This window comes from Cyprinodon variegatus, unplaced genomic scaffold (genome assembly GCF_000732505.1).
Source record: "Cyprinodon variegatus isolate N-32 unplaced genomic scaffold, C_variegatus-1.0 Scaffold1588, whole genome shotgun sequence".
Lineage (NCBI taxonomy): Eukaryota > Metazoa > Chordata > Actinopteri > Cyprinodontiformes > Cyprinodontidae > Cyprinodon > Cyprinodon variegatus.
The window spans coordinates 436-16293 of NW_015152041.1; the positions used below are offsets into that span (position 1 = coordinate 436).

At 38.6% G+C, this 15858-nt stretch overlaps 2 protein-coding genes across 3 annotated transcripts in view; one reads left to right on the forward strand and one right to left on the reverse strand.

The window, feature by feature from the left end:
* Positions 1-363: 363 nt before the first annotated feature.
* LOC107104006 (thiosulfate sulfurtransferase/rhodanese-like domain-containing protein 3) lies at positions 364-1187 on the reverse strand. The gene is made up of 3 exons (XM_015403889.1): positions 976-1187; positions 726-893; positions 364-553 (listed from the first exon to the last, which is right to left on the reverse strand). The coding sequence occupies exons 1-3, from the start codon at positions 1100-1102 to the stop codon at positions 390-392; spliced, it is 459 nt and encodes a 152-aa protein (XP_015259375.1). The 5' UTR covers positions 1103-1187; the 3' UTR covers positions 364-389.
* A 102-nt stretch (positions 1188-1289) lies between these two features.
* The window catches only part of usp45 (ubiquitin specific peptidase 45), a 53868-nt gene continuing 39299 nt past the window's right edge, over positions 1290-15858 (forward strand). For both annotated transcript variants that reach the window (XM_015403887.1, XM_015403888.1), the window contains exons 1-5: positions 1290-1700; positions 3564-3674; positions 4483-4652; positions 4921-5021; positions 5371-5471. In XM_015403887.1, the coding sequence (XP_015259373.1) occupies positions 3572-3674; positions 4483-4652; positions 4921-5021; positions 5371-5471 (475 nt within the window). In that variant the 5' untranslated portion in view covers positions 1290-1700; positions 3564-3571. The remainder of the gene's footprint in view (positions 1701-3563; positions 3675-4482; positions 4653-4920; positions 5022-5370; positions 5472-15858) is intronic.

A 15858-nucleotide genomic window follows, 5' to 3' on the forward strand; every position in this document is an offset into this window, starting at 1 on the left:
CCACAGTAGGAATGGCATGTTTGTTCCTCATGCATTTAATTTATGAAGTATAACCAGGATTTTCCTGGAAGGGGGGGTGAGTCTACGACCTGAGCTGTAGATCTCTGTGTCTATGACTGAGAAAAACAAACACACACACACAAAAAAAAACCACAACGGTCTCTACTAGATTATATTTCAAAGCAACCGGTTGCCCTAGATTTCATTTAGGGGTATTAGGAAAAGGGGATGATAAAATATAAATAAAGAGTAACATTTTATTTATTTTTTGTTTTTTTTCTAAAAGAAATTTTAAACCATACATTTTAAATAAATTGAATATATTAAATTGTGTAATTAAAATGAAAACAAAGGAATATGGCCTTTTAAATTAATAATCTGAGGGCTTCTTACTCTCTATATCCCAGGGAGGCGGCTGTGTTGAGTGCAGTCTTGCTTCTGACCCCAGCCAGACACACAAAGACAACATTATCCGTTTGTCTCGGCATTTCCCCGTCATATTTTTCTCTGAACTCCTCAGGAGCAAGCTGGAGGGCAGAGCTCACCTGTCCCACTGGGCCATGAAGGCAACACGAACATGAGAGATAAGAAGTCACCGTTAGATAAAAATAACACTTTAATGAGGCACGCGTTGTCAAATTTTAAACCATATAGATCATATAAAGACAATAAAACAAGGCAACAAAGATAACCCGAGCTCTTTTTTTTTTTTTTTTTTTACTCACATGGGACGTTCACTGACCCAGGGATGAATCCATACTCCCTGAGCTCCCATGGCTCTCGGACATCTACCACCGCTGTTTTCCCCTCAGCCAGGAGCCGCTTCAGCTGCTCGTAATCTACGTCTGTGTTTCGGGCTTCAGAGCTGAACCTCATGCGCTGAAACTCACTTTCTGAAAACAAAACAAACACACCGATATAAGGTTTATATATGGACCTCACCGCGATACGATTATTCCCTTGAGTAAAACTCACTTTTGTAGCCGCTGTAAGTGTTACCAAAGCTGGACACAGTTACCCGTCCGATATAGGATGATGACACTAGCGGGACGGGGAGTCTCGGGAGAAATCTTGCCAACCTCCAGCATCTTCTAAGCGCCATAACAGCCTGACCGAGAAATTCCTGCCAAACACGCCGATAGCACACAGCACCGCAACGTTGGATGACTTTCACGCGCAGCTACAAGAATCCGTCCGCGCATGCGCAGAGACGTAGACGAGGGACTAATGTAAAGAATAACACTTGTGACCATATGTTTATTTCTTAATAATCATTCAATGTTTACGCATAAAAATAATGTAAAACTTTTACACAGGAAATTGGAGGTCATTATAATTTTAATGAGACATTGTGAACTGGACCTGAATGCAGCATTTGATCCCGCTGGCCTGCCGTAGTGCGTCATATGTTGACTTCTGCTGCTAAAGCTACAGAAAGATAGGCAACGTTTTTAGCTGGAAGTGAACCCTAGAAAAAGAAAACCCTCTCGAGTTTTACGGCTGGTTTGTTGTCGCTAACGTGGGCGTTTGACATGTCTTAAAGGAGAGGTGTTTGTGTTGGCTTAAAGTTACGTATTAGTTGCCGCATTCGTTACGACATGCTCATGTAGCTAGCTGGTTAGCTAGCTGGTTAGCTAGCTTGGGGGAGTTGAGACATTACTGTGGGCTTCAGCTAACAGCAAAGGAGTGAGCTGAAAGAGGTGAGCTTAATCTGTCTTAAAGCCAATACTTTTGAAGGTGTAGATTTCTTATGTAAATATCACAAAGGTTTTATACACAAACCTTATTAAGCTGTCAGCTGTGTCTAGGCCTCCTGTCCTTGTTCTTGAGTAGAACATGAAAAATGTTAATACACTCATTTTCTTCAACTGTCATGCTTTACTCGTGTGTCGATAACTTATTCCGTTCAACCATTCAGACTTGATCTAAATGTATAAATATGTCAGCGCTAAATATGATGAGTGGATATTAGATTTATTACTTCAACAAATATCTATTGGATCTCAGTGGCAGCATAAAAGTCATACAAGTTATTCAGCCCTGAAATCGTCAGAAAAACTGAAGGTTTTTGCCCTTATAAATGATTTCTATGACCTTGATCACTACAATTTGGCATGAAACTATTCCATTCATCCTTGGGTTTGTACAAGTCTTAAATGACTGATAAATTAATAAAGATAAAATAATAGATATTAACAGTGTTTGGCAAAAAAAGCAGATTTTTTAAAAATAGTTGTGTTTTCACAGAATTCCCATCATTTTCATGCATTTCAGTTAATTCATTCACCTCATTATGACCTTTTTATCAGTTTATCAATCCATTATTTTTTTTCTGTCATCTGTCTGCCACACATCGGTATATCTGTCTATTGTTCAGGGGTTCATCTATCTGTTTGACAATTTAAAACTCATCTTGCCGGCCAGCCATCCATCCATCTTATGGACTATGTTTTTGTTTAATATCTAAATATTAAGCTATACTAATTTCAGTATAACTGTTTTAATTTCATCTTCAAGTTTTGTTCTTATGCCTTTAAAAAATGAAGATGGTCTGACTATTACATACAAAATATAGCCTTACATCAAAATTGTGTATGAACCCTTCATGTATTCTCATTGGGTTTTATTAGTTCTTTTCCCCCATATGCTCCAGCTTTTGAGGCTTGTTTTGTTTGTTTTGGTTTAAATCCTCGGTGGCTCAAAAGTATAAAAGTGGAAAGACTTCAACAGCTAAGAGACAAACTAATGTCCAGTTTTCTAAGGCCACAAAGGGTATCCAGAAGAAAGCATTGAAAACAGCTGTCAAGAAGCAGGCGTCTGAGTAGTCTTGTTTGAAAAAAGTCAGCAGAAGAGTTTTTTGCTTAAAAATAAATTAGAAAACCTGACGTACATTACATAAGTGGTATCAGAACCACAAGGCTTCTAGAGAAAATTCCTTTACACAGATGAGAAGGAAATTTGTTTGACTATTATAAACAGTCACAAATTGGTAGAAAACAAAATGATGCACTGTATATTAGCCCAGACAGATTCTAACAACTACCAAGCAAGGCCGAGGAAGACTGATGGTTAGGGCCTGCTTTGATTTTTAGAACACCTTTGAATCGACTCATCAAATTAACCATAAAGTCTCATTCCAACCTGTTCCTAATGCCGCAGGACAGAAGGGTTTTCTATCAAAGTGGGCGGGATAATAGAGGACTGATTTCAAGGCAGAGAGTCTGCAGCAGACTGACGGAGAAAAAAAAAAAGAAATGAAAATGCTTCAAAGGTTTCAAAGCCCGAATCCTCTAATTTTTATGAACTAAGGCAACATTTTATACATTTTCTTCTTATAGATGAAAGCGAGACCAATGACGTCAAACATATCATGACTGAATCCAGTTCCTATAAATGAAAGTTTCTCTATAAGCCACAGAAACAAGGAGATGATCTCATTACTGCAGGATCCCTGAAAACATCCTTATTATATTGCTTTGACAAACTCCCCAAAAACATGTGCTAAGACAGTTTTTGCTATTTCAATTAAAACAAATCACGATATCTTCCAAATTCACTTTCAGAGCTCCAGATGCGGCTAAAGGATCCCTTTTCTCTGAAAGCCGCAGACATGACAAAGCGGACAAATAAACCTCGGAAACCTCGAGATGAGGAGTCATCAGACGAAGTCAGTGGTAAGTAAAGGCTGGGCTTATAGTGGAAGATTTAAAGTTGGTGAGTCACTCCTGATTCCACCAGGATCTAAATAATGATGGTTCAGTATGAATTGAAGAGAAAAAAAAAATGGAGCCTCTTGAGTTTAGGTAACAAATTTAACTGCAGTGCTGCACCACTAATAGAAAATGTTAGCATTTTTCTGAACAGATGGTAAAAAATAATCAGATCACAATCTGTAACATTATTAGCTTTCTTTTTATGCAGCTGAGGTTTTTTAAATTGCCAGAATAATTAAAAATAAACCTTGACTTGTTATAATCTTTCATTTGTTTTCTTAACGTCATCATCTATTAAAGATTGCAACCACCTATAAACTGAATATCCAGTTTACTTTGCATTCAGACTTACTTTCTGCATGCCTACTTCAGTAGATTTTGAAGTTTATTCTTTTTCCTTTTTAATTATTTTGAAAACAGAATTGATTTTGACCCAAACCTTGACTCTAAAAGCGTGGAATAAACAACTTTAAAATGAGAAACAGATGAAAGGTCAGGGCTATAAAAGTTACTCTTTTTTTATTTTTTGCTTTTCTAAAAAATGTTTTTTTTTTTTATGTTTTTTTTTTTTAGTTTCAGTAGGTTATTTGGCAAAACAATTTATTAAGCATTACTTCAAGCTGTAAGAAACTCAGCACTGCCTCCATTTGAATCATGGATTCCTCTGTAATTCTGATGATTTTTCAAAAGCTAAAGGCCCTGAATAAATGATCCAACAATAAAAGCTTCAGAAAGTCTTTCATGTGAAGAGTGTTTGTTTGTTTTCCAGGACTAACATGCCAGCATGTAAATAAAGCTGTGGACCTGAGCTCGGTGAAAAAGTCTGTCCTGTCGAGCGTGTGGCTGGTCTGCTCCGATTGTCTGAGGGAGAGGACGATGATCGACGAAGAGTCGACCACATCCCACGACATCCTGGTGTGCCTAAAATGTGGTTTTCAAGTAAGATGGCTTCTTTTTAAAACAGCATCAACAGATTTCCCTTTCTCTCACAGTTCTAAACAGCTTTTTTTTGGCACCTTTAATATTACAAATCCAATTAAATACATTGAAGTTTGTGGTTTTAATGCGACTAGATCCCAGCTCAAGTCTGACGTCACTTTAATATATATTTTAATATAAAATATACACTTTATACAATATACAAATATACGCTTTATTATAAAAAAATCCTTTTTATACAAAGAAGACTGAAGGAAGTGTCTTACAGGGCTGTAACCAGTCAGGAATCCAGCACGCCGTCAAGCATCACCAGACCTTCCATCCAGAGTCACACTGCATCACAATCAGCCTGAACACGTGGAAGGCCTGGTGAGAACCCCGGGGTAGAGGGTAGGGCGATGTGGGTTGATGATGAAAAAATGTGAATCCAGAGAACTGAAACACTGACAATAAAAAAAAAAAAGTAGGAACAACAAATCTTTATTTTTTAAAACAGTCACAGTTTTTTTTTTATCCAACTAAACATATTTACAAACCCACATTAACCAAATGACTGTCCTCCAATCCACAATGGTTTTGGTGTTGAATAACGGCACCTTAGAGCTTCATCTTAGTAAAAGTACATTCTATACAATTTTTAATTAGTGGTATATTTTGGTTGTAGGTTTAATTGAATTCTTTCTGTGTTAGTTATTTCTGTCCTCCCTGCTTTTTCCAGGTGCTTCGAATGTAACGAGGAGCTCTCTACACACTGCAACAAAAAGGCTTTGGCTCAAACCCTCGACTTTTTACAGAAGCATTCAGTCAAGGCAGTATCAGGTAAGCTGGGACATCTCAGAGATGCAGAGATTCAGTCAGTCTCTCCTCCTCCATGAATATTAGTTTTTTTATGACTTAAATGGTTTTTAAAAAGTTTTTAGCTCAATGTTCTACTATACAGCTGCTCCCTACTGGCGATAGCTTTCTCCCCCCTCTAAAGGGCTGGTTATACTCCCGCAGCAGTGTGTCGCAGTGAGCTTATCGTAGATATTTTTGATTTATTCCCAATATTGAAGCGTGGTCTGCGCCATGTTATTCACAACGCAAGAGGGACAATCAGGAATTAGCTGTGGGTCTAGATACGGCCGAGGTGGTGAGGAAGTGGGGGCAAGTTTGTGTGACAACGGAGGGACATGAGGGCCAAAAAGGGCGGGGATCCAGGTGGAAAAAGGGTCCCAGCGTTCTCGCACACCTCGCTCTTCACTAGTCGTTTTCCACAATGGCGGCCTTAAGTCACACAAGATTGAGGAGTTATTTCAATGAGTCCAAGTTGGACAACCGGTACCAGATCCTGACGTTCGGTGGTTGCCATCATTTACATTTGGACCAAGATGTCCTTTCCCCCTCATTCAGTCCATCTGGGTCCCCCTCGCTCAGCCCCAACTCGCCATCATCTCATGTATTTACAGGCACACACCTTCTGTCTCTGGCTTCTGGTTGTGCTGGCATACATAGAGCTTTTCTAACATACTGTTGCGGATCAGAGTGGTGGGCATCAGCGCTTTTGGTCTCAGTGGTTGTCTCAGCATAGCCTACTACCCGGTTCCATGTCGCCAGCGGCCAGTTGCCCAGGCCCTGTAAAGCTGGTCCCTCATGTATCCCATGGATGGAGAATTTCAGGACTCGCTCTGCCGCAACCCCCCACCCCTCCCCACCTTGAACACCGCATGACTGCACATATTAGAGGAATTAAGCGCTTGAGTAACGCTTCTCGCCTGGGTTCCCTGAAGAACATGAGCAGCTGCGTGGGGGTCTAGCTTCTGCGCCGTCTTTCCTTGTCTTTTCCATCGCTATCCGTTTCTGTCCCCTGCATTCTCTGTGGAGCTGCTGTTCGTCTCACCACCTCTGGGCCTGTGTGCCGCACTAGTGGGATCCAGGGTCCTCAACAAGTCAGGGACTGGATTCCAACAGCTGGAGTGCTCTAAATCTCAGCGGACTCATGCTTATTATTCACTGAAAAGGGATAAAGGAAGATGTTGAACCTTGAAAAAGGAAATCCTCTTCCACTCAGTGGCGTTCTGTGTGTCCGAGGCCCGGTTGCTCTATTGATATTCCTGATTTATCTTTGAATTGCCGTCCAGCTCTTTAAAACATTCAGCTTTTGTCTTGAGGTGTTCTTTTTTTGCCTTTGTTATTTTCTGAACAAAAAACTGTTATAAAAGGTGTATTAATGGGGAAAAAAATAATTAGGTTTGACAAATTCTGCAGTAAAATACTCATAATACAAACAGCGGCGGGGAAGGAAAGTAAAGTTACAATATATGCAACAGAACCAGTCAGCAGAGCAGATGATCCATATCAAAACAGGCAACTTTGAAGGGAAAGATTAATCTAAAGCTGGAAAAAATGATCTAGAAATAAGTAAAAATGTCTTAAATTAAGTGTATTTACCCTTAATTTGAGTAGGTAAATTAGATAGTTTGTCAATGGAATGAGTATTTTACTCTTATAATTATATAATATGCAATTTAAATAAGACAATACAATTGTGTTTTCTTATTTTAAGATGTCTCTTTTACCTCCTCAATCCAATAACAAATGCATATTTTAAGAAAAAATTATTTATCTAGATTTTATTTTTTTCCAGTGATAACAGGAACAGCTCACACATTAGCATAGTTTGAATTCAATAAAGCTAATGAAGAAGGAAAACTGGTTCTTCAGCCTCAGAACCTGGGATGGCTCCAGCTCTCTTTAGAAAGCTTTATACTTATCATCACCTCCTGGATTCATCTCTCTGCTTACAGATTACAGGATTGAACATTTTCAGATTAAATTAAGGTGACCCAGTACTTCACAAATCCAACCTCTTCGTAATGAGTTCCTTTACTTGGGAAAATGGTAAAATTAAAGTATTACCAGGCCCTTTTTTATGCAGAGTATCTAAAAAAAATCCCCTTTAATGGCCAAGTCGAGTGTACCAGGTTTTATCAGACGGCTCATGATTTCCAGGTTAATAACTGCGACAGATGGCTGGAGGTTGGTTCTCAGCGCTAAAACGAGGGTAGATGTTAGCCATGCTCCCTTTCTGCTAAATAAACCAGGTCAAGTATAATTTTTTACTTTATACTGGGAGGCTGAGAGTTCAGCAGCCGTGTCTCTCACATTAGCTAGAAGGGTAGCAAGGGCATTCCACATTGGACTGTTTACTAGATTTATAACCTCTTATGATTGTTTTTGTTAACGAAATGTGTAAAAAGTACAAAATTGATGGAGGTACTTTGGATTTCTTATAGTATAATCTGATGGAAAATGGTAGACCATCCATGACACCCTCTATCAGAAGTCTCTCTAAAATTTTAAAAAACTGGAGGAAAAAAAAAGACTACTTCAAAAATGCTGCTTTTCCAAAGATTTTCTTCTGTCATGATGAAACAAAGGGCTGTGACCAAAAAAAGCAGATGACTCAAGGTAGAAAATAAGTAACCATTGCAACGACTGCAATGATAAAAGCACATTGAAGTGAACAACTCAAACTGGTTTGAAGGCCAGGAAATAAAAGTGTGTTTTTCAAACAAGCCTTAAAAACAATAAGAGAGTTGGCCTGCCTGAAATGAAGCTGTGAATCATTTCATGGTGTTATTCCTCTCTGTCACCTTTGAGCAGATCAGAAAAACGAGAGGGTGTTGAACTGTTTAAGCATTTTCTACGCATACTGGAGGATTTAGAAATATATTCAGAGGTGAACCAAAATTCAAAGCTGCTAATTCTCTTTTGCCTTTACTATTTAAACATCAGGCTGCAGCATTTTGACCCAAGTTACAAACATACAATGGATTTCTGGTTGATTCTATAAAGAAGTGCATTGCGGGAGTCAAGCCTGGATTTTATGAAAGCACATATTACTGATGTCTAGTTTCTGTAGGCATCATGGGCGTTATTGTAGGCAGGCATGTAAATTAAAAGAAGCAGGATTTAACGATTTTCTATATGACTGTAATTTCATGGAAGGGTTGATTTCACTCCCAGATTAGCGGCAATCTGTAAATCAAATAAATCCTTAAAGGAAAGGTTTATTCTTGGCCTCCTGTTTTTTCTTCTCAGTGGAACAGTAAGCTTTTTAGTCTTCTCATTTAAAGCTCCAGTGTGTAGTAATTACAGGGATTTACAGACAGGAATGTAATGCATTACACATAAGTATCTTAATTATTATCATCTACGAATGGAAAGTCTCAATCTTTATGTTTGTGTTGCTTTAAAAATGGCTATTTATTATTACTTAGGAGTGGGTTGCGCTCGTATGAATGCAGACATCTTTGCACCACAGCAGTCTAAAGGCTGATTTATACTCAGAAATCAGGTCGTCTGCGTGTGTGTCACTGTGAATGCAAATGTTCCTCTGCCACAGACACTCTGCTGCACCTCTCCAAAATTATAGGTGAGACAGACAGGAGGCCTCTGATTGGTCAAATCTACATCCGTTCTACTCTATGCATATTTCCTGTTTGGTACCTTACCGGCTTGTTTTGTTTGTATGACCGCCATTGTGGAAAACGACTCGTGAAGACGGACCAGCGAGGTACGCAAGAACGCTGGGAGCCTTTTTCCACCTGGATCCCCGCTCTTTTTCACCCTCATGTCCCTCCTTTGTCGCACAAACTTCCCACTTCCTCACCGTCTCGGCCGTATCTAGACCGTATCTAGACCCTCTTGTTTTGTGGCATGGAATAACATAGCGCAGAACACGCTTCAATATTGGGCATGAATCATAAATATATGCAACAAGCTCACTGCGACACACTGCTGGTGTATAACCAGCTGTTAACCATTGGATGTTCTGAGATCATTAGAAATATCTCACACAGTTCAGTGGAAGCTTCCAGAGGGGAAGATTAAAGAAAAAAACTCAATAGTTGTAAGAGTTAGCAAGCCTTTCCATTTAATACCTTGGATATTATCTTTTAGCCATGGTTCCAATCTGATGATCGAATGTCTAGCCTTCTCTGGAGCAACACGGTTAGGAATATCTTAACAGACACAATGAGACTGAAAGGTTATCTCCTCAGTGACACTGCTGAATCTATTCAGAATTAAAATTCCTTAAAAAATCATTAAAAATCCTTAAAACAAGCTTCAGTTGAGATGATAAAAGCATAGAGAGAAAGAGGAACTGTTTTGTGGCACTTGGTTGGGATTTTTTGACCCACCTAAGTTGAAAGTGACCAACTACATTTTTTTTCTAAATCTTCTTTGAGTCGTTACCTTTCTTGGCTTCACTTCTTCCCAACCGGTCACCAAATAGGTATAGAAGCAACCATGCATTGTGTCAACAAAGTAGACAGTTGTTTGTTAAGGAGCTTGTGAAATTGCATTTGATTGCGAAGGCCAGGTTTTCTTAAGAAGCCACCGTTGCACTGTGTTTTTACTATAGACCTCAAACACAAAGGAGCCACAGCTCAGATTTTTTTTTTTCTCAGAGAATCTATAATAATTTTGTACAACAACAGCTCAAGGAAGAAAGAAAGTCGATTAACTGTGCTCTCTCACCATCAAGGCCTTCAGCTCAAGTACCAGAGTCCCAGTAAAAATCGAATTGACCTCAGGGAGCTGGGCTCCGGCTTGTAACACAGCTGGGGAGTCTTTGTTGAGTAAATTAAAATGTTGGTGCTGGAAGGACAGCGCTGCATGTTGCACAATAATCTGCTGATTCTTCTTTGTTTTCAAGCTGTTGCTTTTATTCATCAGATTGTGGTGCATTCATGTTAATATGCTCTTTGTTCTCCTCTACTTATTTTACATTACTCTGCAAAACTGGAAACTTAATCAGAGAAAATTATCTAAGCAAATGCTTTTCTTGACCTCTATTATGTAGGTGTAATTAAGTTAAGAAATTAGTTTTGGAAAATCTTTTTTTTTTTTACTTAGATATTAGAAGGAAGACATGTTTTGTGGGTATTAAAAGGAGCAAAAATCAATTATGTATTTAGCTGAGATTTATTATAGTTATAGATATTATGTATAATGTTTTTGAAGTTTAGATATTCATGCAAAAAACACAAACTATAAGACAATCAATCAATCAATCATACAAAATAAATGGAATAGAACAACTGCATTATCTCAATGCTTTCTCATTTTACTTTGGAGACAGAGGACTGTTGGTTAAAGTTGGGTGATTATTTGCATTTGGAATTTAATTACAACTTAACAAAATACAGTTTTTAAAATTACATAAACACTCACTTGTAGCCACATCACATTTAGCAACATTAAGAAACCTACTTTCCTACTCCAGCCATTTAAGTGGAAGTAATATGCTTGAAATAGCTTTGCCGTCATACAGAAGGGAAGAGAGTTTTGCAGCATGATCTATGCAACAGAGTACGGTAGAAGAAAGCACTTTTCAGCATAACAGCAAAGTACTGCGACAATTGACTCTGCACAGTTAAGTGATGAAAACAATGAACTCCTAAAGTAAAACATCTACATGCGTGTGGTTAGTATGAAGGAAAATCGAAATAAAATTGCAATCTCAATGTTGGGTGAAAGGAGAAAAAAAAAACTCGCAATATTTATTTTCTTCTTTTTATCTCTCTCGTTTTTTTTTCTTTTCCTTTTTTAAGTCAAAATTTTTAAACCCTGCTGGTGTTTCTGCTTTAGATGTCATACGTTTACTAGTTGGCAGCAGTTCAAAAAGATCATGGTGAATGTGTGAGTGTAACAGATTGATCTTCTCATTCCCCCTACTATCATTTGAAGTGTCTTCTTGTTATACGTTTAAACAAGGTTCAGAGTATGAGGACAAAAGTGGGTAGGTCTGTGGATGTTTGAAAGAAGCCAAGTTTAAGATGGCATTTAAAGGCTACATTAAGGCTGTCATTTTCATGTTGTCTTGACTTTATGCTTCACTATGAAAACCTTAAACAGATTCAACACTAAATCAGAATACAAATCCTTGGTGGATGATACAAAACAAAAATGGAAGCGGTTTTAGTGCTTTGCAATTAGGATATGGAAAACTCACAGTCCAATATTAAAAATAATTATAGCTATTCATTGGCTGCAGGTTAATTAGATGTGACAGAGATGGCTGCCGTCTCCTCCTTTTCACTTTATGTCGATGAATGTAAAAATTTAAATCAACAGGGCCTGGGCTTTGACTTATGTAAGGTAGGATAATCCTTATACTTTAGCCAAGCTTCTGTGAGATATAATACTTCCCTGTAAGAATTTCAAAATCAAGTCATTAACTAATACCTTTGTATCTTAACTGAACTACAATAAATGACCCTAAATCATTTAACAAACCATGATGAAGATTTTTCATATATAAACAAAACCAAAATTTGGCCATGCTTCCTTTGAGTTACAATTTATCGAAATTCCTGTTGGATTTATGAAATTTTTCCATATATTTGTCCTCCTAAAGTTAAAGGCTTAAATGTAAGATAAATTGAATGAATTTGAATGCTTAAAAAATGTGTAGAAAAGGGTTCAGTCTTGGAGGGAAAATAATCAGATGGTCACGTGTTTTGCTTAAACAGGCCATGGTTGGGTTCAGGCATGTGGCTGTCATTCTTCAGAGACCGTGGCAACCGCTAAAGGCAAAGCATTAATGCCCATCTTTTTTACCTGTTTTTATTTGTTTTGCAAACTGTTGTTTTTAGTAACTGTCAGTTCAGCTTTGCCGAGTCAGTAGTTGGATGCCTGTCCCCTGGTGGTGCTTTTAGAAAAGTAATCAGGAGTGAGTCTCCATTTATTACCACCATTGCACATAAAAGTAGGGCAGATAGTGGGTAGCGCAATCTGTTTGCCTGTGTGTGTATGTGTATCTTTAAGTAACATGTCAGCGGGCTCTCTTGGCCTCAGATGGCAAGAAAACAAGCTTTTTATGCCCTGCAGTCACAACAAATTAGCGAATGAATAAGACATTTGGTGTTGCCTGGCCTTCCTCTTGACTGGCTGCTCTGCATGAAGTGAGCTGGCCTTGGCCCTCCACACTGCTGCGCTGAAAGTGAGCATGGATGCACGGATGAAGCCAACTGGCCGTGCGATCTGACAGCCTCTCAAGTCAACTGTGAAGCACATTAAGCTGAGCTGTAAAAATGTTAAAAAATATCTCTTTGTAAAGCCTTGTTGTCAATGTTGATCTAGATTAGATCAGTATAATTTTTTACATCAAGTGGCAGATGGTGGTTGTGGCAAGTTCGGTGCTCAAGATGCTCATAAATGTGGATTTAGGGGAGTTAAATATTTGTTGTTTCATGACATAATTGTTTAGCACCTTGCCTACCTCGAGTCTTGACATATAAGAACAGCAATTTACAGGTATCTTTTCTGGTTTGTTTCCCTTTTTTTTGTCCTAAGATGTGCCACAAAATAGTTGTTTAATTTTCTCACTACAAAAAAAAATGGTCAGTTAATATAATACTTTTGCATTTAAAATAAAAAGCAAAATTATCTCCACTATCTTATTTTAAGTGCAATATATACCGGTATGCATATCTTATATAAGGAGCCAAAGCGCTTATTTATTCAGCAGATAATCTTATTTATCTGCTCCAACATGGACAAATATAAAAAAAAATGTATATTTACTCATGTATATATCAGGTTTTGCGAAGCAATGATTTTCTCAGAATAGAATCACATTTATTGCAAACCACTTGAAAAAATCTAAACAAAGATATGCACGTTGAAATATATTAATTCACTCCAACTTCTGGCTTTAAAAAAAAAAGAAGTAAATTAAATATAGCCCCAGTTTTTGTTCTTTTGACAAATACAAGCTCATTCAGATTGTAAAATGTATTGTGACTGAACAGGAAGTAAATAAAAACATTTCAATTATAAGTCAAACTTCAAAGGATTAAAAGGAAATGGTTTTTTTTTTTAACTATGTGTATTATTTATTGGTTCGTAATATTTTAAACTCATTCAAAAAGGTTTTAAAATTATCTAAACGATACAAATAAATAAGATGGAGTAAGAGTCGGGATGAGTGACTGCTGCAAATTCAGTAACAGTAAATGTGACGGGCTGGTTTTATTGGAATAAACTGGATTAATCTAATTTAAATCTGTACAGATATGCATTCCCTAATAGTGGCTGCAAATTAAAACAGTTGTAATTTGGTGCCATATGGGTGAAAAAGTAAAACTCAATTTGAAACTCATTTAAAATCGATAACCTGAGGACTAGGAGGTTGTCTTCGACTAGAATTCCATCCCAATAAAAGTAAGTCACTAGTTCCTCCATCCATCTCTTTAGTGGAAACAAGCTGGGAGTGATGAAGGTGTTGGTGTACATGAATGTGGGTGGATGAGCTTGAGCACCTCGGTGCTTTCCTCCCCCCCGAGGAAATGCTCCACAGTGTCACTGCTTCCCATACTGGGTGGCTGAGCAAGAAGGGCCAGGTGGTGGTGCTGAGTGCAGCACACTCAAGCGTGGATGCGGCGCATGCTGACATTTGCCTTCGCCGACTGCTGCAGGGACAGGAAAGATCTGCTTTTCCATATGCTTGTGCTCGTTACAACCCTCCCCTCCACCCTCTGCTCCCCTTCGTTGCCAGTTCTGCCCCCCCACATCCAGTCTGAACCAGATGGCTCCCTGAACATTGTTTACCTTGGGTGACGGTCCCAGATGTAGAGCGTGTCCATCGGCATCTTCTTTCCGCCCGTTTGGTTTCCTCATTCCTCTGCACTCTCTTTTACTTAAAGTGCCAGTCGCTGCTTTTAAACTCTTTAGCCTTTCAAGTCTGCTGATTGGATAACCCAGCCCACAAACGCTAAACAAAACGACACTCACACCTACTATTTTTACTTATCCTCTTTTTTTAAAATCAACACAGATATGATCAGTTCTGAGATGAAGCCTTTACCCCATCTCCATTTTTTTTTTCCTTGGATTGGTGTGGGTTGACATATGGGAGCTCCCTTATGGCTGCGAAAATAGATAAAAACAGGCCTGCAGATGTTACAAACGCAGAGGTCCAGATGCCATTAGCTCTACTGGATGTAGCCTTTCGACAGCTCATTGTCCCCACAAGCTGAACCTCACCTTTACCTCCACGATCCCTAAACTCTGGTAGAAGTGGAAGGATGTGAATGCCATTTCCCATCAACGCTGAACAGAATTCACTAAAAGAAATGCAAAGTTAAAGCACCTTCTTTCTGTAACCAATACCTTAAATTGTTGTTTTTCATGTTCCTTAAAGAAGTCCCCATTTTCTTTACCATTATTTGAGCGGAATGAGATTTTGCATGAAGTCTGTTTGTCAGGTCATTAGTCCAAGGTTTGCATTCCAGTTACTGTAACCAGGACCCTAGTGTTATTGTCCTTTTCTCTGTAGAGAAAAGCTTCCTGAGTAGTGGCCATCTGTGGGCACAGCCGTCACTGTAGGCTGAATAGATCTGCAGTTAATGTGTTGTCCTCAAGAAGTAAAGCCACGCAAAGACAAGGCCGTTTGTGTGTTGAAGTAAAGGTGCAGGTTCCTACAAAGATTTGCGGCCCAATTGATTTTCTTTGGTTTAGTCGTTACGGGGTCAGACTTGTGACCTCGCTCTGAGCCTGCTCTCTTTACTGGCAAGTGTGAGTAAAATGTGGACGCACCCTTTGTGTCTCCCAGCATTCCTTTTGAGGTCTCTACAGCCTGCGGTGCTGAAGGTGCAAAGTCTGCTGGAATTTGCCTTTCTGCGCTGAATACTGCCTTTCTTATTATTGTCTTCACCCTACAGAGTAATTTCAAGTTTTCTTCTTGTATGCAGCACAAACCATTGAAAACTTTAATGAAACACACGCATCTGTCATTGTAAAATAATTGTAAAGTTGTTTTTTTTAATTAACATGAAAAGTCCTTCTCCAATGACACTGAGTTTTTAACAGTATAATATATTTTCTTTATTTGTTGTTATCTATTCATTTAGTATATTGACGCGGTGTTAGTGCCGTGACCTTCTGTGCTGCAGTAAAGATTGTCAGCTACAGTCCGGATTTGTGAAGAGCGGATCTAACCGCTGTGAGGCGAACAGATTCCTCCTCTTTATTGGTGCATTTCTGCCGTTCCTTTTAGAGTTTCTGCTGGTTTCTTTGCCGCTTCTCTGATCAGTTCCCACTCCGCCTGACCGGCGGTGCCTCAATATGTTTGCATTGTCAATGACCTGTGGAGTAGGGCTGAATGATTTTGCCAAAAATCTAAATTGCGATTATTTTTAATCAAAACTGCCAT

What these genes read in the sequence shown, in the direction of transcription:
- LOC107104006 (XM_015403889.1), bottom strand. Translation starts at nt 1,102, where the DNA reads ATGGCGCTTAGAAGATGCTGGAGGTTGGCAAGATTTCTCCCGAGACTC. An exon ending in CACTTACAGCGGCTACAAAA is followed by an intron (nt 894 to 975) that starts GTGAGTTTTACT and finishes TTTTGTTTTCAG; the next exon opens with AAAGTGAGTTTCAGCGCATG. An exon ending in TGGGTCAGTGAACGTCCCAT is followed by an intron (nt 554 to 725) that starts GTGAGTAAAAAA and finishes TTCATGGCCCAG; the next exon opens with TGGGACAGGTGAGCTCTGCC.